The sequence below is a fragment of the Protopterus annectens genome, chromosome 9.part0, assembly GCF_019279795.1.
Source record: "Protopterus annectens isolate FY-2018-M chromosome 9.part0, PAN1.0, whole genome shotgun sequence".
In the NCBI taxonomy this organism is placed as follows: Eukaryota; Metazoa; Chordata; order Ceratodontiformes; family Protopteridae; genus Protopterus; species Protopterus annectens.
The window spans coordinates 1,388,416,047-1,388,434,566 of NC_056743.1; the positions used below are offsets into that span (position 1 = coordinate 1,388,416,047).

An 18,520-nucleotide genomic window follows, 5' to 3' on the forward strand; every position below is an offset into this window, starting at 1 on the left:
CGCATATTTGTTCTCTAGTCCTTATACATGCTGCTTTTAGGTGATGCCATTCTTCTTCAACTCCACCTATTTCCTCTTATCATTGAGGTGCTAGCATCCTGAGTAATGCCTTCAACTATTGTGCTTTCTCTCCAATCAACTTCCAGGTCTTCAGCCTGGTCTCTGTTGACCTAGATCCTTCTCTGACCTGCTTGCAGCTGATTGTGGAAACCAGTGGATTATGCTGTCTGCCAACTGTTTCACTTCGGATGATTTTTTGCAATCATTGATTCTGCCCCCTGCCCTTTCCTTACCAGGAGGAAGTCTACCTGAGTTGCATGTTGGAATGGTTGTACTAAGAGAAAAGGGAGTGAGAAAGAAACACAAATCTCACATTCCTTGTATTTTCCAACTCTAACACAACACTCAGTCTACAAAGTAAATCAGGCAAATGCTAAAAAGCTGATCAATACAACGTTGTGGCCTTCCAGTAATGACCATCTGGGTGCCACTTAACTGAAGGACAAAAATGATAGGTTTCACTCAACTGAGCCCATCTTGTTCAATCTTAATGTTTAAACAAACAAAAAATATACATTAACTAGTACTAATAAAGTATCTTAATAAAGAAATTCTAATATATAGTTCCTAATGCTTAAACTAAATGACACAGTGTTGTACAGGACTGATCGTGAAAGCAAATTTAATAAGCATTTGTTTTTCACTGCATGTTTAAGTGACTCCATATTCAGGTTGGCAAGTCTATCCATTTGGTTCTTGTTGGTTGCTTTACTATACAATCATTCACTCTGCTATGCTCACATATGAAGGCATCTTTTCAGTAGTACAGTGTCAAATTATTATGTACCACAAACTTCCTTTAATTAGTTTTTGGGAAAAGACAACTACGTTCCTCCAGGCCTTATGGTCTGATAATTTTATCCTAAACAAATCATTAATTCTGTTCAACATTCCAGAGGATTTCCAGACAAATAGAAAAAAAAACTGTTTTCCACTATAAACTATCTTGGTTATGTTAAGGAAATATAACTAAAAGATGAAAGAGGTTTTATCCAGATTTTGATGATTTTTTATTTTCAAAGTGGGAAGTAACATAGAAGGAGATCATCAGGAAGAAAAAAAAAGGACATTTCCCAAGCTTCTTACAAGGAATCTGTGGAAAAAACTACTTTACTAGACAGGTGGTTAAATAATGATACCTCTTTTATTTACAAACCCATATAGCTTTGCTCAGAAAGATTATGTAAGACAATAACTGTATGAAAGTCATTACATATTTTTATAACAGAGTGATATTTGCTGAATCTTTAATTGACTTAATTTTCTTGACATGCACTCTACGTATTGTATACAGTTACTTCTGTTTTGAATTTTCAGTGTTTTCCTTTTAAATCTATTTAATACAGGGGAAAAATAAACAAACTACCTACAAGCAGCTTTCTTCTTTGTCTAGACTCTCTCCCATGTAGAAAACATATTTAATAAAAAAAATGCAGAAAGTAGATTTCTCATAACAGTTTTGTTTCAAAATACTGCCTGCCACTCTTCCCATTCTATGTGCTATAATACAATATATGGTGAGTGACAGGTGCAATACTGGCCCTTCCAGTACCTATGAGGCCCTTCTTATAAGTTGTTAAATCACCACTTACCTATACCATACAAAGTGAAAAGCATAATGCTGATCTGTTGTTAAACAACTAGTCACAGTAGTACATGATTTCTTTCATTGGTTCCAAGTGCTTATAGTAGAATCATCTCAGTTACATCTATAGCGTTAGACTAATAAGAGCTGTCATTAATCAGCTATTTATAATATACAAACATGTATAGCTCAACCTAAAATCTAAATCACAGAAGTGCCACTGCTGTTCCAGGGCTGAGTTCTCGACTTGTCCATTTACAGGATGCTGCTCAGAGCTGGAAATGAATCTAGAACGTGGCTCTTAAAAAAACTTAGGGGCACAAGTGAAATAAAGATACATACAATAAACATGACATTAACTAAGGCAGTAAAACAGTAACTCAAAAAGAATACTCTGAAAATGGATTTTCCCTAGTATTTTTGTTTGTTCCTAAACTGAAAAATGTATCTTTTGTGCAATATTGTCTTGTGATTTATTTGCTTCACTGCATAGCTCATAACTCAGTTTTTTTTTTTTTTGTGATGTGCTTTTGTTATTTTCATACAATGTTTTTTGGACCCACTCATTTATCTGACAAATAAATTAAAAAAAATGATGCCTAAATGAATTAATGACAGGGAAGTGAATTTGCAAATAAAGCCTTAAGTGATAGTTGAGTGCAGTGACAATATCCATCTCTAATTTGATCCATAGGCCTTTTTTTCTCTGTCAGGGACCTTCTACAATTTCCCATTTGAAAATCTGCAGAACTCTAGTATATCGTTCATCATGTTAACTAAGTGAGATTAATATGGGTAGAATACTAATACGTCATCAGGTGCCCTGTGCTGATATCTGAACTGTTAACTCAAAGTCGAAGAGCAAAAAAAAAAAAAAAAAAAAGCAGTTTTTAAGTTTGCTACAGTTAAATCACAGCACACTGAGAATGTCAATGTTTCAGCTATGAACACGAATGCATACTGTTTCATCATTCATTGATGAAGGTGGTACAGTACTACCCCATCATCGACAATGACTGATCATGCCCCCTGACACCTTGCAGCTACTCTACTTCTCCCCAGTTATGGCTCTGGATATAGAACTGTTCTGAAAGGGACATGCTTAACAACAGGAAGGAGGGCATACCTGTGACAAAAGTACTTTATTTGTAATGACAGTTGTAATTATACATAAACACATCTAGTCCAAATTTATTTAAGTGCCTCAATTCAGGCATTATGCAAATTAAAAAATAACACATATACAAACAGACTTTAAAGACAGATTATACAATAAGTAACAAATGTACATGAAGTTAAAATAAAAACATCAAAATGGTTAAACAAAATATTTAAATGTAAGCAAGATCAAACAAATGGGAGTTTACATCCCTTTAAGATTCTGCCAGTGCTGGTGATTCACAAAGCCATGTGGAAAGGAGGTTCAATAGAAAATGGCCCTGGTTACTGAAGGAACAATGACTAGAGGGGTCAAGAGTGTGATACAGGATTACAAGAAGGACCTTAGAGCCTGAGGGAAGTGGTCTAGTAGGATTGTACATTAGTAAAAGGTCCCTTAAATAAGGAAGACAAAGGACTTAAAGGGCAAGGCCCGAAAAAGATTGTTTTAGATATTCCATTGTGTAATCTGGAGCCACTGTTGGTCTCACAGAATTGGTGTACTATAATTTTAACACGAGACTCCTGTCAAAAGTCAGGCTACAGAATCTTGTAAAAGTCAAAGGTGTGTCTGGAGAAAGTCAAGGAACCAAGAAAAAGTATCATAATAGTCTAAGCATAAAGATACAAGAGCATGAACCTTCAGGTGGAAGATCAGCAGGAGGAAAAATATGCTTGATAAGGGTGATGTTCCACAGTTGGAAACAGAACAACTTAACAGCAGAAAAATGTTCCTTATGTCTTAGTCTGTCATCAGAAATCACAATGAGATCACTACCTTCAACATAAAAATAAGTTTGTCACCCTGATAATAAAATAACAGGTGACAACTGGTAGGGGTGAGTCCCTTAGTGCAGCTTGCACAATCAAAGCAACAGTCTTTTGAGTTGTTGAGTTTAGGCCTGTTACTGACTATCCAATCACTGATAAGCTTAATGACTTAGGAAGGGGAAGTAAGGGCAGAAACAGAATCCAGAAGAAGAGGTAACACTGTGTGTTATAAGCATAACAATGATATTGTAGACCTTTCAAATGAATAAGGTCACCTTGAGCAGTAAATAAATGCTGAACAATAAAGGACCAAGAATGGAGCCTTGTGGTACCCCACATAAAAGATGATAGATAGAGGGGGAAATAACTCCTAAAGTCACTCTCTGGGTAAGCCTGGATGAGTAATATGCAAACCAATCAAGAACTATAACAGAAATTCCACAGTAGTGCTCCATTTGGTCTAAGAGAATAGAATGGTCAACCAAAACAAATGCCAATGAGAGTAATCAGGAAGGAGCAAAACTGAATAGTAACACTGATAACTTGCAACTAGGAGTTGTATGAACAGTCACAATACTGTGACTAGCCCTAAAACCTGACTGGAGTGGAAAACATGATTGCTCAAATAACCATCCAGGTCAAGGTACACTTCTTTATCTAAACCCTTGACAAGCAAAGCTAGGTTAGAAATGGGACAATAGTTACCAAGATCTTCAGAATATTTTCTAGCCTTTTTAAGGATTACAGTAACAAGAACCTCCTTTAAAACAGAGGGAAATAGAATTCTGCTAAGAGAGGTGGGGATAATCTTATGTATCAATGGTCCAATAACCTTGAAGGATGCTATCAGAAGCCTTGATGAACATAGAGCCAGTGAACAGATGGAAGAACTCATGTTAGAAAAATGGTATACAGGTCTTCAATGTCAAGAATGGTGATTTTTTTCTCAGTAATAACAGAAGAAGGCAACCTATGGACCAACTACATGACATATTACACTAGGAAGAGAAGAGAAGAGAAGAGAAGAGAAGAGAAGAGAAGAGAAGAGAAGAGAAGAGAAGAGAAGATCCATGAATGTTTAGCAGAAGATAAACATAACTGCCTGGTACCAAGACATTTTGGGATAGGCAGATTACCAATCACTGAAAAAAGATGCATCAGAGCAGTTAGCAGACAGGGCAATCTGCCTAGATAAGTAAGCAAATTTCAGTTGGCAGACCTCAGAATGGTAATATGCAAAATTATTTTCAAGAGCAAGTTCATCTTTTAAGGTGACAATATCTTGCCACCTTCATTCTACTTTGTGACCAGCAACCTTAGTGATTTTAACAGTGGATTAAATCAACGATCACAAGGGGTTAGTCTTACTACGTGACCTAAACAGAAACAATCTTGTCTAAGGCTTGGGTTAACTGGGCATTGTAAGCACCGACAAGTTTGTTAAGGTCATCAGAAAGGAGAAGAGATAAAGATGGAAGGGAAATAGTTAAACTCTGATTAGAAATCGTGTGGAGCTTCCTGCAAACAGTGAGGAAGAGTTTAAGAAAAATTGAGAAGGCACATTAACAGAAACACTCAAAGTCAAATGATCTGATGAAAACATTGGAGTAACAATTGAGATGGTGATAGGAACACCAGGAGTTAAGACAAGTTTACAAGCATCTAGGATTAATTTTCAAATTACTTAAAGAATGCCAAAATAATTCATTATAAGAATTTAAACAATTAAGCTTTAAATCTTAGTAATATTGTAGGAAGCTGATACCGTGAAAATTAAAAGATGAAAGTAAACCATTTTGTTTAACATTTACTGAGTTGTCAGTACACACAAAATATAGAAACATCAAAAACTACTGGCTCCTGACTGTAATCGCAGCACATGTAACTGCAAGTCTTGTAATTAGAAAAATTAAACAATGAATCCACTAACAAGACAGACTGACATATCATACTATATTCCTTTTAAACAATTTTGTGCAGGGAAACAAGACCCCTGCATAAAACACTGCTCCCCCAGCATATCTGATTTTTTGTGTTCAAACTGAGAACAGTGTACCTCAGAATACATAGAATAATCCTAGATTCTGTAGTCTCAGATTTTGAACACATAATCTCCTTTTCCAGATGATTAGTCTCTCTTTTCCCATTAATGCATTTCCATGACTTGCAGTTTTGAAATTGTTGTTATGACTATTGTTAAGAATGCAAATAACCATAAAATATAAAAGTGGATAAACCATTTTTTGTTAACATTTAGTAAGCTGAGTACACAGAAAAAAATAGGCTGGGATTCAGAAAGCATATCACTACCAGAACTATGTGGGCAATACCACAGTGTCCAATAGTGTGACAGGGATATAATGGGATTTAGAACTGTGATAAAGCCACGTGGAGTAGCATCTAATTAGCAGTTCGTTATCATGGCTCTGAACTGAATGCTGTTAAGGTACAGGGAGCCATACTAGTGATCCCCTCCAAAAACATTCAGCATAGTTGCACAGGTAACTACAAACATGTAAATAAGCATATGTTTGCTTACACACACACACACACACACACACACACACACACACACACACACACACACACACACACACACACACACACACACACACAGCTTTGCAGTACTTAACATCTTGTGGGGTTAACAGATCTGTTTCTGGCATAGTATTGAATGTGTGCATGCTTTCAAAAGATGATATGCAATCACTTTATAAAGGGTATGGTAGAGCTTTTCTTTGAATTGCTTTACAATGCTATTCCAATCCTGGCAGAAATTTCAAAAGTGCACATGATACTTATCATAAGCACAACCCATGAATGATACATTTGTATGCAACTTTTACCATTGAAATCAGTGTAGCACTATACAGCACTGCTGTTTAAAGCTATAACATTACAGCAGTCTCTGAATCAGAGGCCTAACAAACTCAAAGGAGTTATCTATTTCTGAATCTTGATTTTTAACCATCAAGTATTTACTCAGTCTTAAGGAAGTAATCATAAATCCATTTACACACTGTCATTTATTTTCTGAGTGCACAAAACATAATTCATCAATAAATATTCTTAAGAAAGTACCTATAAATTAGTTACACAACAAAATTTAATCTTAATGACTAGTAAGATAAAGAGGTCCTTTATAAATACTTGTTATTATTGTGATCTTTTTTTTTTTTTTATTATTTTCAGGTAATTCAACTTCATCATCTACTGATAAAGGTAAGATCTATTTTTTTATTTTAATTGATTGTGTTTTGACATATTAAAATTGCAATTTCAGCAAAAAAATTAAATCTATTCCATTTATTATAGTACTTTATGACAAAACAACTGATAAAAGAGAAAATTAAAATAAGTAAATTTAAGCAGATGGTGGGAAAAATAACTTATATTAGTAGAAAAGTTAATACAATGTGCTATAAAAGGACACACCCCAGGATTCAACAAACTCCATGTAGGCTTCGTGCAGATCCTACATGCAGTTTATTGCTTGGGAAGTGGGCTTAAGTGAGTTACAAACGTTTGTTGAGTACTTGAATTTATCATCTATTTTTTTAAATGTACCTATACTTTTGATTCATCACAATACACTATCTGGTTGTTGAAATCGCTAAGGATGTTGCCCAACAGAGAATCATAAGTAACATTTTCAGGAAAAGTACATACTCTAATAATATGTGACATTGCATTAGTTGTCATCCTGAAAAGCAAAAAAGAAAATGAACAGTGAGCTTTTAGCACATATGGTATCAGAGGATGAACAGTTCCAGGTAGAGAGTCAAAAACTGACTACAATGTTTACAGCTAGAGGTTATCCAACTGAGCTAGTTGCCACTATTTGTGATGAAGTTAAAAAGAAAAGAAACATGGGTTATATGTACCATATCATTAGAGCCCAGGAGCCATTCAAATCTAATAGGGACACAGATGTAAACACCATAAATTTGTCACCACATACATGGCTAATAGTAACAGCATTCTAAACATTTTTAAAGATAATTGGAAAACTTTCATTTGTTATGAAAATGCTGTAGAAACAGTGGGAGCAGGACCTATAATGGTATTTAGGAAAGGTAAATCCTTAAAACAATACCTTGAAGATGAGAACAGAGAAAGTAAGTGGGACATCAACAAATAAAAAGAGGGGCACATTTAAGTGCCATTTTTGCACCCAATGCAAACATATATTAGAGAAAGACTTTGGATAGTTAATGGGTTGAACATTTTCTCTGATTTTCATTGCAATTGCAACAATTCTTACATAGTTTACCTAGCCAAGTGTCAAGAGTGTGATTTTTTTTCATGTAGGAAAAAACAAAAGAAAACTTTGTGATAGAATATATGAACATTTTTGGATGCAAAAACAAAAAAGGATTCTAATACTTTGTTTAGACATTTATCGAAATTTCCTACTCAGATGTTTTTATTTTTTGGTTTAGATACTGTCACAAAAAATAATAGAAGGGCACATTGGGATGATTTATTTGAGTTGTGTGAACTTAAATTGTCAGTTAGATTAAGGGGTCAAACATCAACAGGTTTGAGTGATGTATTATCACTGACTAGTGTTTTAAGGTTATGTTCATATGATGTTTAAGATTTTTTTCTGGGTTATGCAAAGTCTTCTCTTTTTCTTCTTTTTATTTAAGTGTATGTTTCTTTAACAAGACTTATTTTGTGGACTCATACTTGATGCAAATGAATTTGTAACTGGGGCTTTGATTGGTCTTGATTAATCATGTGACTGGGAGAGGAAGTATTTGAATGTGAGAATTGCATTTTTTTTGTATTTTGATGAAGTCATTGTTCCACTGGATGAAAGCGCTTGATATTGGATTTTATACAATAAAATTTCATGTGGTTTTTACTGGTGGTCTCTGAGACATGGTTTCTAGCCTAATTTTGGAATTTTTCAAGGTTCTTGGTTTACTCTGTCTACAATGGGGAGGATATCTGTGTGAGATAAGCATACTTATATGAATAATGCAGAGGACATCTATCAGGAATCTGACATACAGTTGGGGTAAGGTACATATTGGGAAGCTGTGCAAAATGATATATCTGAATATGAGTGTAGTCTCAGCAAAGGTGTCCAATAGGGTGTCCACAGGTAAAGGATCATGGGAAACATTACAAGAACCAACCACAATCATGAACACTATCAGAATAATACCACCAGTAATCCCATGCCTCTGACGTAATGTATGTGATATGGAGTGATAACAGATGACCCTGCACACACACTTGACAACTATTAAGATACATCCACACTCTATGAGGCTAATCATGCACACTGTTCTGGTACTGTAATGTCTGCAGGAGGTGTTAGTAGTGACACTACTATACCTGAATGTGACAGTATGGACAACACAGGTTACTTGCCTTTTGTGCATGGCATATATCTTTTGGCACAATCCACCCTGGTACCAATGAGATACATGTTGTTAATGTTGTCAAACACCTATGTATACAGTGTGTGCATAAGCTGAACAGGTAGCACATATGCATCTGGTGTAACAACTCTCTATGGCCAAGAACACTGCATCAATGGGCCCAGACAATATCACAGGATGCCATCTAAATAGCAAGAAACATGACCTATCAGGCCTTCTGGAATTGCTATTTAACTGTAGCTTCCAAACAGGCTTCATGTCTCATAAATGGAGAACAGCAACAGTCATCTCTCTGCACAAACGTGGCCCATCTACAGATCCTGGAAACTACAGACTCATAAGTCTCCCTAGTCTTATATATAAAGCCATGGAAAGAATTATCATTGAAGTGATCAATAGTGATATAGTCCAACTCCAGACACTGGGTCCAACTCATTTTAGTTTTGTCAAGGCCAGGTCATGCCTACTCAACCTAGTGGACTTCTTTGAGAAGGTCACCAAAGTGATGGATGAGAGCAAAATGGTTCACACTGCCTACCTTCACCTGGCCAAGGCATTTGACACAATACCCAACTTGGGCATTGTTGACAAACGCAAGAGGTTAGGTACAAACTTTTATATTACCCAGTGGATAGCCAATTGCCTCATAGATAGGACCTATGAAGTTAGAATTGGGGAGTCCACCTCTACAAACAGGTCAGTCACAAGCAGAGTCTCTCGGGGATCTGTCCTTGGACCCCTCCTTTTTGACACTTACTTCTTTGAAGTCAAGGCCAATGTCAATGGTCTCTGGTTGACTATATTTTCAGATGATTACAAATTAGGAGCTGTCATTGAATCCCACATTGACACAATGTTCTCCAGGAAGGGCTGACACAGACAAACAACTGGTGTCAGAGCCATGGACTAAAGCTAAATGGCAATAAATGCATAATAGCATACATCAGGAAATCATCCACCCCTGGTAACTGTCATATTGACATACCCCTTAGAGATGATCTAGTAGTTATGGACACACATAGATAGTAATCTAACAATTGACCATCACGTGTCTACTGTAGTGAGGAAATCATTCCATGTTGTACAATTTATGAACAAAGGTATGACATCTAGGTCCAAGGATGTCATTATCCCACTGTATTTGACATTCATCAGACCTGTCATTGAGTACAATGCCTCTTTTGGTATATACCTAACCAGATGCATCCAGCAATTGGAACATCCACATAACTTATTCACTAAAAGAGTACAGGATGTAAATAAAATGTACTATGTAGACCACCTCAAGGCCCTATCCTTGTATTTTGTCTCCTACAGGCTTTTTAGGGAAGATCTATGCCTGGCATACAGGGTATTGTAAGACCCCACTCTGATGGACTTCCTGCATATCCACAAAATGAACAGCACCAGAATTCCCTATTCTAAAGACTTAAACCTTGCCTGTATATAAATAGGACTTGCTGGAGAGACAGGTATGTATCCCAGAGACTACCCCATCTCTGAACAGGCTCCCTATCCATATAAAGCAAAGTTCCTCCCTAACACAATTCAAGTGCAACTTGGACAATTAGATGAGGAACAGGAAATTCAACTCTGGTTTGGTACCTATGTCTCTAATGGACACAGGCAACCTGTAAATGGTTCAGATCCCAGGTCCCTGTTTGTAAATGTTTCATCTCTCAAGCCTTTGGTTACACTTAGCAAGGGTGTCAGAACTTGTTACAGATTTGGAATGCATGGCTAAGCTTAAAAAGTGCCTTGTGGTCATTAGCCTAGTACACACCTATGAATTTACTGTTGTTCTGCACCATCAGACAGTCATGTATATTCCACAGAAAAAATCCCTAGATATGGCTATGTGACAGCACACCGTGACAAAGGTGGTATACTTCAGTTACACATCACTGGAAGATATATAGGGAGGTACATGAAGAAGAGTGCATTGATGAAGTCTGGGAGCCATGAAGTTATGGCCACTAATGTGCATGTCCTTCACATACCCAGTACTTGTTACATTTAAGGGATTAGTCAGCACTATGACCACATGCTGGTGGATGTACCACTTACCCTCTAACCCAGGGCATAGGTCACATACCTATTGGTTTGATTATAGTGCAATGTTCACATTATACTTGCATGGTGTGTCTGTTTCCTGATTCAACAAATTCTCGCCATGCATCTTGACAATGCAGGTGTTGTAATTGCTCTGGCAGCAGCCTCTAATATGTGTTAATACTGTCTGTATTGTACTAATAATACAGCTGGAGTCAATGACTGCACACAAGCTGTAGTCCTTCAGGCAGCTGTTTGGACACAGCATGTGTATGTCATCTATGATGTCCATCACTGAACTAATGGGCAGGAAAGAGCCAGGCAGACATCCCTAATGTACCGACCTGATCACTGGACCTGAGGTATATGTCACATCGCAAATTTCAACATAGTCAGATGCCACGTATGTCATACACTGGTCTATCCATTTGGTGATATAACTATTTATGGCCACATATGACAGTGTTGATTGAATATCTCAGTGTGGATTTTTGTCAAATACCTTGACCTGTTCAAGTTCCACATGATGATACTGTTGTCATCATGCATGCCCTCAATGACCTCTTTGCGGACATCTATGAGATGCAAACAGACCTGATGTAGCAGTAACAACTCACACAGGTCTGTTGCACACACATAGAATATTACTAGTATACATGTAGAGGAGGCCCATGATGACATGTTTGTCTACCTCACAGTCAGAGAATCAGGATGTCTCTATACATGCATGCATCAGATCTGTCCCCCCAACTCAAGCGGATGCATGTTGATGTACACCCTTATATGGGAACATAGGCCAAGTGGAGGGTGTATTGCTTTTCGGCCCCAAAACTTGGACCGAACCACAAAAGGAGGGGGAGTATCAATATTCATCAAAGATACCCACACCTTCAGGTTGGTGGCAAAGCACGAAGCATCAGAGACTATCCATGTGCAACTAACAGTGGGTAAAACTGCCTTCCAGTTTATAGCCTGCTACAGACCACCCTCCCAAACCCAGGAACCCCACTCGGCCTTTCTGAGAACACTGGAAAATATGAAGGTCTCTCCAAACACCATTATATTGGGCGACTTCAACTACCCAAACATACACTGGGAGCATTACTCTAGCTCCAACACCCTAGTCCAAAGGTTCCTAGAATTTATAAACTCAAATGCTATGGAACAACTTGTTACCACTCCCACAAGAGGGGAAAACATACTGGACCTGATCATCACCAACATGGGGACTCTATACTCCAGACCAGAAGCGTATCCCTCACTGGTAAGATCAGACCATAAACTAATCTCACTGGATATTCACATCCCGACCCCACCCCCTGCCCAGAAAACCACAGTGAAAAACTTCTCTAAAGCAAATTTCACACACCTCAAAACTGAGGTGGAATCCTTCAAAGCCCCCGGGCCTGTGGAAAATACGTCCCAGAACACAGAATCCTTTATAAACGCATTCTATGAACACCTTCAGGAATGCATGGATCATGTGATCCCAAATAAAACCAAGACCCAATCCTCCAAAGGTAGACGTCCTGTCTGGTGGACCCCAGCCATAAACAAACTATACAATAGAAGGAGGAAGCTACTAAATGATAGAGCAAAATCCCAAAAAGGGAAGGCATCACTGATCAGTATTAGCAAAAAACTACGGGCACTCATAAAATTGTCTAAGACCAGCTTCGAGAGAAAAATTGCACAGGACACTAAGGATAATCACAAGGCTTTCTTTAGTTATGTTAGGAACCTGGGTGGTAATTACCAGATATGCTCAGAATTAGTCCAAAATGACAAAAAATACACTGAACCCACAGACATTGCCAACATCCTAGCTGACAGGTTCAGAGCAAACTCCCCCCCCCCACCAAAAGGGCAAATATCTATCCAAGCAGAGTGCTGCCCCCCTGACATCTCAGATGCTCAGGTAAGAGCTGCCCTCTCCAAAGCAAAAAACACAGCATCAATGGGACCAGACGGTGTCCCGAGCTGCGTCCTACATGAACTCCAAGAAGAGCTAAACCCAAACATAAAACTACTGTTCAATCTCAGCCTTACTACAGGATATGTACCCAAAGAGTGGCGTACAGCAACAGTGGTCCCTCTCCATAAAGGTGGTGCCTCAACGGATCCTGGAAACTATCACCCCATAAGCCTGACTAGCTTGGTCTGCAAAGCTATGGAAAGGATCATCATGGACCTCATAAATAAAGATATTGGGGATCTACAGACACTGGATCCTACCCAGTTTGGCTTTGTTAAGGGCAGATCCTGCCTCTTAAACCTGGTTGATTTCTTTGAAACAGTTACCAAGGCCATTGACGAGGGGAAGGTGGTCCACACAGCCTACCTGGACCTCACAAAAGCCTTCGATACAATACCCCACTCGGGCATTATAGATAAGCTCACCAGCTTAAATATAAACCCCTATGTCACTAGATGGATTGCAAACTGGCTCAAGGACAGAACCCACATGGTTAGAATTGCTGGAGCCATGTCAGACACCAAACCAGTTACAAGTGGTGACCCACAAGGCTCAGTCCTGGGACCTCTCTTGTTCGGTATATATTTCTTGGAGGTACAGGCCAACACGGAAGGACTGTGGCTGACCAAGTTCGCAGATGACTGCAAACTGGTTGCCATAATCGACTCTCCAGCCGACACAAGCATCCTCCAAAAGGGCCTCATAGAAACAGACAACTGGTGCCAGAGCCATGGCCTCAAGCTAAATGACAAAAAGTGTATAGTCATCCCCTTTGGCAAAAACAAAGTGCCCACAAATTACCACATAGGTGGTAATCCATTAAATACAGAGGAAGTAATTAGGGACCTGGGGACCCAAGTTGATAGCAATCTCTCATTTGACAACCACGTGGCCAAAGTGGTTAGAAAATCATTTTATATAGCCCACCTAATCATGAAGGGATTCACATCTAGATCAGGGGAGGTCATTGTGCCTCTTTACTCATCCCTCATCAGGCCCATAATTGAGTACAATGCCCCTTTTGGGATGTACCTTACCAGACACCTGCAGCAACTGGAAAGACCCCAAAAGTACCTCACCAAGAGGATCAAGGGGCTCAAAAACAGATGCCATATGCTGCCCGATTAAAGAAACTCCAGCTCTACTCAGTGGCATACCGTCTGTTCAGAGGCTATCTGTGCCTGACGTATAAAGCCATGTCCAACCCGGAATTAATGGACATGCTGCACCTCAGAAAATCCAAATCCCATCGAGCTACGCGCTTGAGAGACTTGAACCTCAGCACTGAAATAAATAGGACACGCTGGAGGGACAGATTCACAACCCAGAGGCTCCCTTCACTCTGGAATAAAATCCCAGTCCAGGTTAGGCAGAGTCCCTCATTGACTCTCTTCAAGAGGAATCTTGATGAGTGAATGGGAGATCATAGGTTTACCCCGGGTATCACTTCTGTGTCACTGTTAGACAGAGGCACAGTATACTTACCTCGAAAAAGGGCATAGCAAAATAAATTTAAAATGGGTGGCGAAAGCTAAACACATTCTGGCTAGGCTTATAAATGCCCTAGGGCAGATAGCCTAGTATGAATCTATGAACCTATTGAACTGTGTATTCAGACATATCAGGAAGGTGTATGTGCTGGTCTGATCTGTAATGTTGTCACAGCATATTGATTCCATGTGATAGGCCTGGATGAAGGTAAGACAGTGCATACTGTCTATTGTGATCTGGCCTAGAGATTTGACTCAATCACACATGGAGGAGAAAAAAACCCAAACTGGGGATTAAACCTTACATCAGCTGATGGGTAACCAATTGGCTCATTGACAGAACACATCATGTGAAAGTTGGTGAGTCAACCCGTACCAGTAAAGCTGTCACCACTGGCAAACCTCAGAGATCTCTGCTTGGCCCTTAATTGTTTGAGTTGTATTTCTTGACAGTTCAGGCTAAAATATATGGCCTTTGCCTTACCAAGTTTGTTGATTCTTGCATATTGTGTATAATCATTGAGTCCACCAATGGTGATATAGTACAGCAGGAACTAACACACACAACTCAATTGTGACAAAGGCACAAAATCTACAAATAAATATACAAATGTGTGTTTGTAATATTGTCCATCTGAAAAGTGGAGTTCCATGTTAATCACAGCACTGACAACATTCCTGCTTTGAGGAAACCCAGTCATGCAAGCAGTGGGAACACATTTAGATAGCAATCTGAGCTTTGACCATCAGCTGTTCACACTGCTATTGAAAGCCTATGTTGTGCACATCAAGTCACAACATCATATTGATATCTTAGGATTGTATAACAGCACTGTATTCAAACCTCATTACAACACTGACAAAGTATAATGCACTTTTTTACATGTACCTCACCAGACACATGTAGTAGCTGGAGAGACCACATGGCTTTCTCAGCAAGATCATAGGATCATAAGATAAAACTGAGCCTACACACCATGCCATGATGTATATGGATAGATTGAAAGCCATGTCACTGTAAACTTTATTGTATAGGATGAAGTGACTTCTGCCAGACCCTGCCCTGGTGGGAGTATTGCATATCCAAAAATGTGATATAGTTGATGAGTGCTTGTTGAGGAGAAAATGTCAGTGGCCCACATGCTAGTATAAAATGCTCTCTGTAATGCCAAGCAACAGCTCACACACAGTTGACTAAACTGAGAACAGAACCCCAACCTATCAAAGGTACACAGACTACAGAACACAATACTTTACACAAGTGCCACAGCTCAAGTCTGACACAGAGTATGACTCAGAGTATGTCAGGCAGCATTTTATAGCTGATGACATCAGCAATGTCTGTTAAGGAGAAGATAACATTGTCCCACATACTGGTGTAAAATGCTATCTGCAATGTCAAGCAACAGCTCACACACAAACACCCGGTCAACTGTAGTGAGAACAGACCCCATACCTATCTAGGTACACAGGCTACAAAACACAGTACTTTAAGCAAGCACCACAACTCAAGTCAGGCTTGGAGTATGTCAGTCAACACTGTGTAGCTGATGGCATCAGCAGTGTCTGTTGAGGAGAAGATAAGTGTCCCACATGCTGATCTAAAATGCTCTCTGTAATGTCAAGCAACAGCTCACAAACACAAAGTTGACTACAGTGAGAATAGAACCCCTATCTATCAATGTGCATAATATTTACAGAACACAATACATTATATAAACACTACAACACAAGTATGAGTTATATAAGACTGCAGGTGAACTTATCGTAAATGACATTAGTAGGCCATGTGTGGGACAAGATTTTGGGAGGCCTGTATGAAATGGATGTGTAGGCATGAGCAAGTATCAATATACTGGCAATCCATGTAATTGGAGAAGTAATTGTAGGATATACACATCTGCACTGCTGTCTAGACACACACACACACACACACACACACACACACACACACACACACACACACACACACACACACACACACACACAGTCAACTGCAGTGAGAAAAGAACCTCTACCTATATAAGTACACTGCACAGTATGTTATGCAAACACCACTGCAAAAGTCTGTTTTATAAAGAGTGCAGGTGAACTTATAGTAGATGACATCAGCAGGCTGTGTGGTTGATGACAGATTGTGAGGCCTGCATAGGCACATAGCTTCATATGATGATGTAAGGCTACTGACCTTATAACACTAGGGTCTTTAGAAGCCTAGCTGTGTAAAAACACAAGTACCATTACTGAGCATAGTTAGATGGTCATTTGTAGTAGAGAGTGCTTGTGAGCAGCACCTGGCCCTGTCCATGAGGGGCATAGGTGCCAGCCCAGAGGCAAATTTACAATCATCCAACCAGTAGTCAAGATTGTTCTTGAAATGGGTTATTCAGGAGCACTGCTTTACATGTAGTGGGAGCCTATTATAGAGGAGTGTGAATCATTGTGGGATATATCTGTCTCCCCAGCATATTTTGTTTATGTCACAGGCTAAGTTGAGAACCCTGGGGCCAATTATAGTTGTTCCATTTGAATTGCATATTTCCATCATTTACAAAAGGTCAGAGTCTGAGACTGCTCTGCAGGACAGTCATAGGTTACTTCTCAGCAGGCTACATGATACCAAGTACAGTGACAGGTATGTCAGTCTTTCCATGTGTGTTATGTTTGGAGACATGAGGGTCTCCCAAGCACAACCCTGTATTCTCAGCTGTTGCTGCAGATGTCTAGTGAAGTACAGAGAGATGTGAGCATTGTATTCCATTATTGGTGTGATAAGGGTAGATTGTAGCAGATGTATAACTACCCTGGAATTGGATGTGATGTCCATATGTATGATGTGCACAATGCAGATTGTGTGTCACCACTATGAGCACATAGTGATGAAACTGTAGATTACTATCAACATGTGTTTCTAAGTCTCACAAGACTGTGTTTGAGCTTAGGAGGGTGCTATGTATATGATATTTATCAGGGATACTTCACTGACAAAAGTGACAAAGAATCAAATTCAATCCATGAATTTGTCACCACTCATCAGTCTGTGTTAGCCTCATTACCATCACTGGGGGACTCTATATGAGTGTCTCCAGTTAACAATCATCTGCAAACTTGGTAAACCACAGGCCGTCTACTGTTGCCTGTGCCTCAGAGAAGTATTTCCCAAACAGCTGAGGGCCCAGTACAGATCCTTGTGGTATTCCACTGGTGACTGGGCTAGTGGTGGAGGTGCAGTCCTCAACTTTGAGAGTGTGTGCATTCTGTTGTTGAGCCAGTTTGCTCTCCATCTAATACTGTATGGCCTAATTCCTAGATGGGAGATCTTCACTATGAGACATGAATGGGGGAATAGTGTCAATGATAACTCAACATAGGTGGTATGTCCTGTTATCTCTCATCCTTGTCTTTGGGTCAGTATCCAAGAAGCCCACAAAGGTCAATAAGCAAGACCTACCCTTTCAAAACTCAAAATTAGTAGGGCAAAGTGTGTTGAAGGTTACCTCTTGACCTGTAGATACGGTCCATGCTGATTCCTGTAGTAGCCATGCAGATAAGTTTTTTTAGGCATATGGGTCAGTAGTTATATTTCTGCATGTTACCAGATTGATGTGCATTGCATAGCACACATTTGATATTACATTTTGCAGTGTAGTTTATATATGTGTGGAAACATTACTGAGACACGAGGGTTGTAGTGCTTGGGGGGGGGGGGGTGCCAATACAGGCATGTATTTTAAATATATGACATAAAGTTAGATAGGGCCCTCAGTTTGTAATGTTTTGACATGTACTTTCATGTCATACAAAGGAAGTGGACAGTAAACAAGAGAAACATAGCATAATATATACATTTCCATAGCTCAAGGAGTAGCGGGTTTGCACAATGGTTAGCAAAGTGGATATGCATATGAGATACACATGTTTGCACACTGCTAAGCACTGCACAAATACTAGCAGCATTGCTAATGTCTGACAGTTAGTAATGTGTCTGTGGAATACATCTGCTACTTAACTGACTCTTTGGCAGCAGGTGTTA

At 39.1% G+C, this 18,520-nt stretch overlaps 1 protein-coding gene across 1 annotated transcript in view; it reads left to right on the forward strand.

The window, feature by feature from the left end:
• LOC122812083 (uromodulin-like) overlaps positions 1-18,520 on the forward strand; it is a 763,298-nt gene that overhangs the window by 554,499 nt on the left and 190,279 nt on the right. Inside the window, exon 12 of the mRNA XM_044084352.1 lies at positions 6,767-6,796. Coding sequence (XP_043940287.1) covers positions 6,767-6,796 — 30 coding nt within the window. The remainder of the gene's footprint in view (positions 1-6,766; positions 6,797-18,520) is intronic.